This window comes from Myxine glutinosa, chromosome 10, assembly GCF_964187855.1.
Source record: "Myxine glutinosa chromosome 10, kmMyxGlut1.1, whole genome shotgun sequence".
Lineage (NCBI taxonomy): Eukaryota > Metazoa > Chordata > Myxini > Myxiniformes > Myxinidae > Myxine > Myxine glutinosa.
In genome coordinates, this window is record NC_136270.1 from 71,837,786 (window position 1) to 71,848,039 (window position 10,254).

General features: G+C 42.3%; 1 protein-coding gene across 1 annotated transcript in view; it reads right to left on the reverse strand.

Moving 5' to 3' along the window:
• Window positions 1-1,205: 1,205 nt before the first annotated feature.
• Window positions 1,206-10,254, reverse strand: part of LOC137434111 (furin) — a 116,781-nt gene continuing 107,732 nt past the window's right edge. The window contains exons 12-15 of the mRNA XM_068126792.2: window positions 7,231-7,410; window positions 4,165-4,289; window positions 2,602-2,727; window positions 1,206-2,257 (exon numbers count right to left, since the gene is read on the reverse strand). Coding sequence (XP_067982893.1) covers window positions 1,674-2,257; window positions 2,602-2,727; window positions 4,165-4,289; window positions 7,231-7,410 — 1,015 coding nt within the window. The 3' untranslated portion in view covers window positions 1,206-1,673. The remainder of the gene's footprint in view (window positions 2,258-2,601; window positions 2,728-4,164; window positions 4,290-7,230; window positions 7,411-10,254) is intronic.

Here is a 10,254-nt window from a genome sequence, read left to right on the forward strand (position 1 = left end):
TGTTATTCTTCTTCTCCAAGTACTCACAAATTGACTGAAGGCCAAGTGAGGGAGGGTGGGTCTCTGTAGCTCCGACTCAAAACCATCATGAAATAGAAACACATCGAGTACGTGTTCCCACCTTTTGCGTTCCCCTCTCGCCCCCGTTTGGTGTCTGAACTTTGGCTTCTTGGCAAAAAAACACAATCCGGTCCAGACAAGCTGCCACTTCGACCTCCCACCACCAAACCACGTCCAATAAGCACTCCAAATTTGCTTGCACTCTGGAATTCCAGCAATTTCCAAAACAACATCTGGCTCCGCTTTATTTCCGAGCAAGCTCTGCCAGGCCTCACAATCAAGTCAGGATAAACAATCGGAGGATTTCGTTCGACAATGGTATTCAAGGCCTGATACAAACACCCACAATTAATTGTTTTGATTTTGAAACAAAGTAGAATTTGAAATAAATCTTAAAATCCAAAGCCTGTTTTGATGCTAGGAAGATACTAAAGAGAAAGATAGACGAGTTTTGGAGCAAGCAAGCTTGGAAAAGTTTTGGAGAAAATGAAGGCATGAGGAGGAGAGTATGGAGTGGGGAGGGACACAAGCTTGTGCCTATTTGCTTGTAGATCAACTGCATGAACGTATCAAAAGTCTGGAAAAAGGCACCAGTTTTTTAGTGGGGACATTAACTTGGAATGTTAATCTCCAAAGAGCGGGACATCAATAGTGGCATTTAAAAAACAAACGAGAACGCACTCAGTGAAGTGCATATACCTCCGCCAGGCGGAACAGTTTACGTTTTGTATCGCAATGATAGGTGGGATCTACATCCGGACCAAAACCAAAATCGAATTACTTGTCTTCTCACCTAACCTCTTCCTCCAAGTTGTCATAATCCATCTACAGCTTTTTGAAATATCATGCTAAATATAGTTTTTCGCCCCATATCTCAATGGTGAAGAACCAATCAAGAAGATTCTAGTATCCGGATCAAGATCTCCACCAAAATAGAATGAGTTCGTCCTTGTCACACACCCAACCTGCCCACCAGGTTTTGGCTGAACTTTCAGATATCCTGCTCACAGACAGACTTAAACAAGCAGAGACAGGCAGACAGGGGTGAAAACAACTTCCATCCACCTTCAGTGGCAGAAGTATTCAAGAGCAATGAGTTAAGAACTACCAGAAAAGATCCAGGTACATGCACAATGACCACGAGATGCTTTGGTGAAGTTTATTTACTGCAATGACTAAATAGAGGATAAAATTTTGAAACTTCAATTGCATTCGTATAAAAACCAGTAGAACCCTCAGCATAGATGACATCAGCCTCAATAAAAACGGTAAGAATTTAAAGAATTAAATAATCACAAAGTCTATTATACACGGCAAATTCATTACACACAAATGCCAGTATTTTAAGGAAAATACTGGGAATTAAATTTCCACACCCTGCTAGAGTCTATGGAATAGTCTTTATTAAGAAAAAAAAAAAGAAGAAAACAAGGACTTCCCTAGGAGGTGAACCCATTTGTGCTCGTGTGATCTTGGTGTTCCACCCATATAAACAGCGAGGCCATCAGATCAAACAGAGCAATAAATTGTAAGTAACAAATAAGACAAACAGAAGAGGAAAGGAACGGGATTTAGGGAAGGAAACGGAAGAGGGAAAAGGGGTGATTCAGGCATTAATTGCGAATAAAGGCACCTGTCTCGCTATCACACTCGGCACCGCTCTCTCGATCTCCCTCTTCATCTTCCTCTCCAACACCCGTCCAAGAACGGCAAGGCCTTCTTTCAGGCCATTTGTAGGTCATGGAGTTTAACCCATCCTTGTGAAGCCCGAACACAACGCCTCTTTTGCGCCTCGCTCGTCTCGTGTACCACTGCAGCGTGCCGAACACTCCGAGGAACACAAGGAGGATTGCAATGCAGCCGAGGGTCACCAATTGCTTCACCGAGAACTCTTGGCGTCCCAGGAATGCCTGTAGCTCTGCCTGAGACGCCGTGGCACGGCTGACCTGGGATTGGCGCACACATACACTGCCAAGCAGGTTGAGATGCGCGTGAGGCGCACACTTGAAGCAGTGGGTGTCAGATGGACCCCAACACGACGCGCAGGCCACATGACATGGCATGCAGGCTAGGTTAGGTTGAGTGGTCGAGTTTGATTTCTTCCCTTTGTTTATAGGATCCATAATTTTGCTGTAGTAAGCATCAGGACAGCGCTCAACACAGGCATTATGGAAGAGAATAACTGGAGGTTTGCAAGCTGTGGTGAGTTGGGGGCAGACAGAGGAAAGGAGATCGAGGTGAATACCAAATGAAACCAAATGAAGAATACATGAAGAAGTGCTTCCAGAAAGATGTAAAGCCAATATGTTAGTTAAAAAAATAACCAAATAAATAAACAAAAATATTTTTAACAGAACTATTTTGCGAGTATCCCCAGAGTCAGCCCCTACCCACTCCTTCCTTCCCCCAAGTTGTTTATTTTCACTGCATTCCAAAAATAATCAAGAGAGCTTGCAATAAGAGAGAAAACGGTGTAAACATTGCAATAGGTGTGCACTTAGCACCGAAAAGGTGAGCTAAAGTGCAACAATGCAAACTCACCGACACACAAGCCTGCAGGGTTTTTCTCACGGCAAGCCACGCTGGTTGGGACTGTGGGCACGCCGAGGTCAGATGAGCATGAAGGACAGGTGCCATAAAAGATTAACTTCAGGTCCTTCAACTCTCCTGAGAGACAGGTGAGAGCATTATTTGGATTCAATTAGACACGTTTGGCTTATGCCTCAAAGTTGGGATGTCAAGGGAAAGGGATGTTGTATTATTATTTTAAACCCATTTGATAAGTTCTGCATCGCGAGCTGCATAAAAAGTTGCATTTGAAGTTAAAGTTCCACGAAAAATAAAGGTGTGGTGGTAGTCTCTGTTGTGACAGGCTTCATGTTGATTATAGAACTTGAACAAACATCACCAACTAAGGATGTGGATGCCTGAGCGGACTTGCATTAATTACAAGGGAATTGGGAAACAATGGACAAATCAACACAGGAAATGCCATTTGAACCTGCAATGAGCTATGTGCTCCGATGATAGTCAAACGGGTGAACACTATAAAGCATCAGAAAGCAGGAGAAGGATGGTGGTTTGGGGGTGCAGGGTAGCGAAGGAAAACATGCTACAAAAATAGTTTTTAACAGGTTAAGGCAAATTCAATATCCCGGACCATCACAGGCAAACAATGCAGTATTGCAATCAACTAGTGGGCACTCCCACCTCGAGGATGAGAGTTCCGTTCTCACCTTCTCATAGAGCTCACCTTCACCAGGCAAGTTGCTCCGGCACACTCTGAGAAATGCACTTCATAATTTTTGAAAGAAACTTTATTGACCATAACATCAAAATTTTGAGGAGGTTCCATTATATTACAAAGATAAAGGAAGCTGTAATAAGAAAGATATAATATTTATGGGTAGTAGGGTGTAAACAGCAACCGCCGAGGGTGGTACTACCGTTCTGACTTAGGAGCGTTAAAGTGGTGCCCAGAACCATCTTACACTCTCCGTGTCAGGATTGCTGGTCTTACTCACTGTCTCACTCAAAACTATAGCTACCGGACCAGCTTTAATATCTTTCTCACAAACATCATGCACTTTTCATCATTCACTTTTCTTCTCTTTTATTGAAGGCCTGGCCTCATTGAGGGCTATACAAATCCGTGCCTGGAGCCTTTAACATAAAAAAAACAACAACAAAAAAAACAATACCACCTGCCACCAGAGAGGGGGGGGGGGGGGTACTAAAGCATGCACGTGCACACACACATATATATATATATATACACACACACACACACCTTTCTTCCCCCCCCCCCCCCCCACAAAATAAAAGGTGTTGGAGATCAGAAATCATAAGCAACTTTATTTTCCCTAATCATCGTTCCCTCAGTGTATGGCCACAATAGACACCAATATACTAGGCCTGTGTGGGAATAAATGGCACCAAGAAACTTTCAACAGAAACATCTCGCGTCCGTGGGCACGATGACGAACTTAAACGGCGACGACAACTAAAACTTCAATCCTTCCATCCGTATCAACTTTAAGTACCGTGTTAACCAAAACCCTGCACGTCAAACCTCAACGTAAGCATCTACTTTCACATACCCACCAGAGTTCCAAGATGGGCCCACGTTGTCTATCGTGAGTATCCAAGTCCCAACAGGATTCTCATCCCAATTGTGCGTTGTCATGAACGCCCAGTTAGTGAAGCCTTCTGTCGAGTAGTCCTTGGGTCTAAAAGGGCAGTTTCAGGTCAGAAAGGGCTCGAGTGATTGAATAACTTGATATTTCAATTTACCACGCATAGCAACGCAACATTCAACAGGCGAGGTTGTTGTCAGGTGTAAAGCAGATGCATGAGCACGCACAGACACCTCCAGAAAAACACAGCAACTGAGCTTGGGGGAAGTGACTTCACTTACTAGCATTCTGGGTATCAGCTGCACCATCGTTCATGACAACGTCACTTTTTCTGAGTACCAGAGGCAATCAAGTTGGACTTTCCTCCTTCCTGTGGATTTTTCCTCCCATGGGGTTTATCCATGTTATATCCTTTGAATGCTGAGTGCCGAGCAAGGAAACAGCACATACATGTTTTTTTTAATTTTAATTTTTAAAGTTTTTGGTATGACTCCGCCAGGGTCAGAATGAAAAAGGGCAACCTTCCAAATCTCGAGCGGGTGCTCTAACCATTATGCCACAATCTGATCATGGTGAGATGCACTTTCCTGGGCAAACCACATTTCAAAGCTGGCCTCGAAAGCCAATCGCCATCCTTTGTCAAACAAAGTCGTGCCTTGGTACACCTGAACTTTTATCCACAGTTTGATGGAGTACTTCTCACCTGGGCAGGTGTCCCTCCCTGCCCTACACCTTGCTCAGCTTGATAGCATGGAAACCAAGGCTTTCAAGATCATTGGAATATCTAGTGATGAAGCCTATCACTTTCAAGAGTCCATGGGCCTATCACTTTCAAGAGTCCATGGGCCTATCACTTTCACATCACACACAGGTTGGTGGTCTCTGTCTTCTACCACGTCCTCTCTGGCCTAGCTCCCCCTGCTCTGTCTGTGCTCTGTCCCCCAAATATTCCTGCAGGATGCACAATATCTGCCAGCAACCCTCTGCTGGTGAAACTGCCAAAATCAACACTTTCTGCTCACCTTCACACTTTCATTCCTCTTTTCTCCCGACTCTGGAACAAACTCCCACACTCTCTTCAATCCCACTCCTCCCTCCAGGTCTTTAAAACAGCTGTTCACCACCATCTCTTATCTTCCCCCATCCAAAAACTTGATCTTTTCTACCCCCGTTAAAACACCCCAAATCCACCTCTTCCAATCCCCAACTTATTTCCTGAAATTCATAGAAGTGTTAATTTGCTTTATACCATGTACCCCTCCCTCCCCCCCCCCCCAGCCCTTCCTCTTCCACAGATCTACCGACGTCCGTTCTCTCCTGTTGTTGTGCTTGTGCGCTTCCCTCTCTCCCCCTCTCGTCTCCAGCTCCCTTCATTGCATGTTATATGTGTCTGTGCATGTTTTCATGTTCAACGTGTTTGCTCTTACACGAGCCTCGATTCTGTATACAAAAAAAAAAAACAAAAAAAAACTCCCCAAATCTAGAATCACTGCTCACCTCGCCATTTTTTCCGATTTTTTTTGCCCCCCCCCCCCCCCACCTGTGGAATAAACGTCCACATTCTCTTCAATCCCATTTTTCCCTCAAGATATTTAAGAGAGCTGCCCCCCCCCCCATCTCAGATGATCCCCTATTCAAAACCATGATTTTTTTTTACCCCCATCAGCCCAACTCCACTCACTCCCCAAGCCTACCTCCTTCCAAATTTCCAGCTTTTTGTCTTCGTGCGAGTTTTCTTCTGTATCTGTCTTATGCACCCCTCCCCCAAACCTCCCCTAGTCCCCGTTCTCCCTCACATGCCTTATCTTCAAAGTCCCTCATCGCTGCTGTTGTGCGTTTCCCCCTTCTGCTGTTCCTTTTGTTCTGTCGAGTCCTGATCCGTTCCATGTTCTACTTCCTCCACGAGCCTGGACTGTATGCCAAACAAAGCTTGTTAAAAAGATTTCAAACATTAAGACAATCCGATTAATATAATTTTTGGAAATGGCGGACGACCCCGAAACGGTACTTCAAGTGTGTCGCACGCTATTGCAGCACAGTGCGTGTGCCTTTTCCAAAACCCACCGACCAAAATGTCATCGTTTGGCTGCAACACAAGCAGGCCATTCCTTTTAAGGAAAGATTATCAGCTCTGTTTGTACAGCCTGAACCAGGAACGAAAAAAGGCACTGTTATCTGCCAGATTCCCATTGACTAACGCACACAATCCGGAGGGAAATCACCAATCAAATAGGAGGTACGGTACCGCTGCACGTCCAAAAACTCGAGTCGTACTGGTGTCAAAATTTCATGATTACAGTGTTCCTTCACAGCAAGACTCGGTAATGGCACACCATATGCCGTTCTTACTGCGCGAGTAACGCCAACTGACCAAATTGTCGTGAACAAAACAATACTGCAACCTGCAAGAGCTTTACTCACATTTTCTTAACAAACATGAAAAGAAAATGTGTTAAAAATACACGTTTAAAATTTCTACTTTGAAAGTTATTCCCCCCAAAAAATGGAAAAACCATTGACGTCCAAAAAAGGAAGAAGAAGATGTTCATTTTCAGGTGTGCATCATGTGTAATTCAGACCCAACATGTCTTAAACTGAGACCTCCCCAGATGAACGTTTGGATGGTGCGTAGTCAAATGGCAATGCTCCAACAATGTGCCAAAGCACAATAATCACCACAGAGTAAACCAAACCAGACTTATTTGGGAGTGATAAGGTATTGTTTATACGAAAATGAGCATTTAAATATTAAAGCAAAAGGTGACTTTAGTAGAACGCGATTAGTAAACAAAACGAGGGATAAATATAAAGACCATCACAAGTTCCACTTGATTTGCAGAAGAAAGCAGAAAACTTTGCAAGTACAAATCATTGTTGGCAGTCAATATCATAAAAATGCGTGTTCATCCAACATGTACATTAAGGTTGAATTGCTATATGAACCAGGTAAGTGGCAGGATCAAGCACATTTAATCAAAGTGAGACTATTTCAAGTAGATGGTTAATATACTGGATCAATCAGACAAACTCTCACCTTGGGGCGAGGAGGGTAGATTTCGTCCCAGCTGGACTTGTGAGGTAGATGGCGAGGTCTCCTCGACGACTAAACGACAGACTCAGTTTTGCCTCTACGTGTTCGAGGTGTGATACGCGGTTGTCAGTGCCAAAGCAGGCGTCCAAGTGACGGGACAGAGACAAATCCTGAGAGATGGGCCTGGTGACATTGGTTAAATAATAAAATCAAAACACTGTTGAGGCTCTTGCAATACCTTCAGTCAAATTTTTAATCATGGTTATATATGTAACTGTTGAGGCTCTTGCAATACCTTCAGTCAAATTTTTAATCATGGTTATATATGTATATACGTGTATATATATATATATATATATATATATATATATATATATATATATATATATATATATATATATATATATATATATATATATATATATATATGTATATATATATATATATGTATATATATATATATATATATATATATATATGTATATATATATATATATATATATATATATATATATATATATATATATATAAATATATATATATATATATATATATATATATATATATATATATATAAATATATATATATATATAAATATATATATATCTATCTATAATTCCACTAATCTCTGTGTGTATGTTTGTATGTATGTTTGTATGTATGTATGTATGTTTGTCTGTGACCGCTGTTTCTCGACAACTACCGGTCCGATATACTTGAAACTTGCCAGGTATATTGCTGGGGACCCGAGGATGTGCCTTTTCAAGGTTTTAAATTAATCGCAGAAGTAGTTACCGAGCTATGTCCAAAAAACGATTCAACCAATCAGAGAGCAGCGAGCTATCACGTGTGCCGAACGTGGCGAACAGACTCTGCCTCGGATGGCACATTTGAGAGCGTATTCATTTATTTCCCGTCGGCAAACTATGTTGGCGCTATGTTGGCGTTAAACTATGTTTTAAAACTAATTAAAACTAATTTGCGATTCTTTCGCTTTGCGATGCGATTTGCGATTGCGTTAAACTCGCTCGGGCGTTAAACTATGTTTTAAAACTAATTAAAACTAATTTGCGATTCATTCGCTTTCCTGCGCATTTGTGCACGCGATGGCGATTTCTTTACCAAACTCCGCAAGCCGTTAGCTTTGGACCAAACCATTTCATGTAAATAGAGGGGGGGGATTGTCACCGTACTCGCAAGCCGTTCGCTTTGGACCAAACCATTTCATGTAAATAGAGGGGGGGGGATTGTCACCGTACTCGCAAGCCGTTCGCTTTGGACCAAACCATTTCATGTAAATAGAGGGGGGGGGGGATTGTCACCGTACTCGCAAGCCGTTCGCTTTGGACCAAACCATTGCATGTAAATAGAGGGGGGGGGATATACTTTTAGATATATATATAGTACGGGCATGCCCTAGTATATATAAATATATATATATATATATATAAATATATATATATATATATATATATATATATATATAAATATATATATATAAATATACATATATAAATATATATATATAAATATACATATATAAATATATATATATATAAATATACATATATAAATATATATATATAAATATACATATATAAATATATATATATATAAATATACATATATAAATATATATATATAAATATACATATATATATATATATATATATATATATATATATATATATATATATATATATATATATATATATATTTATATATGAAAATGTGAAATAGCAGAAGCTCCACAATACGAGTAGGGTGCCTCATTTGCATTAAATAATCGGAAGAAATTAAATAAGTAGCGGACATAGCTTCAAGATGGTCGATCTTTTATTTTTGACAAGCTTTCAACCAACAGGTCTTCTTAGTAACCGGTGTGTACCCCGGTTTAGAATAGGTACACCGTATCCCTGCGTGTCGTAAGAGGCGACTCAAAGGGTTGGCGTCAGGAAGGGCATCCGGCCATAAAACCATTGCCTCAAAAATAGAACCATGACAATTTGGAGAAGATTGTCATGGGGCTAACCCCCGCTCTTGCAGGGAAAATGGCCTTAAAATGCCGGTTGTGTTTTTGTTGTTGTATATGTATATGTAAATGTATATGTACATATATATATATATTGTTATGGTTTTCCGCCGCCCTTCCTACCCTTACCAAGGGGAGATTAAGCCCCTTGTTCTTCTTGGGTCGGCGCAACCGAGACTTGAAACGCCCCTCCCGGGCAAACGCAAGGTAGGGTTTCGGGACAATTCTCGCACGTACCTAAATACCTGCGCCGCCGCGGAAGCGGGGAAGCAAGCCTCGCACGAGCCACGTGTAATTTGGGTACACCGAGCGGATTGCGTACCACATGGTCCGTGCAGTTACCGTTGGTATTGGAACCCGATTAGAGCGGTTCTATTTGTACCACGCTTAGTCAATGATGGAAGGGACGAGACGGTCGAATAAAGGAAGAACATGATTTAATTATTATTTACACTTATATGTACAGGTCGGTAGAAGCACAGAGACACAGAGCAGCCTTAATCAGACTTATATTAATCCCAGACATGGGCCCGATCACACTCACAAAGGGGAAATGCAGGCAGGTTGATGTTCACGCGCTGCCTTGGTCGTCCAGGAACGGCCCCGCCCGACGTGGCTCTCCACGGTCACAGCACGTCCCACGATGAAGGCAAGCAGGCCGTGGAAGGGATCCTTGAAGCGCGTCTCTCGAACAAAGGGCACAGCAGGCAGGAGGGAAATGTACGCGTCTCGCCGGCTTGGCAGTTTTCCACAGCGCGTTTAGTTACCGGCACGCTATCACTCGCATAACCCAATAGAGGCTAGGCCTCAAGCTCAACCGAGCGTCCAATTTGGTAAGAGCGCTTATAGCTGGGTTCATGCGCGTCTTCTCTCAGAACTCGTAACTCTCTCAACAAGCGCCTCTCAAATAACTCAACGCACAAGCTCACCTCTCCCCAAACTGCTGGTGGGGGGCTTCACACAATGGGTTTTATTGCCACGCCCTTAGCCCTCT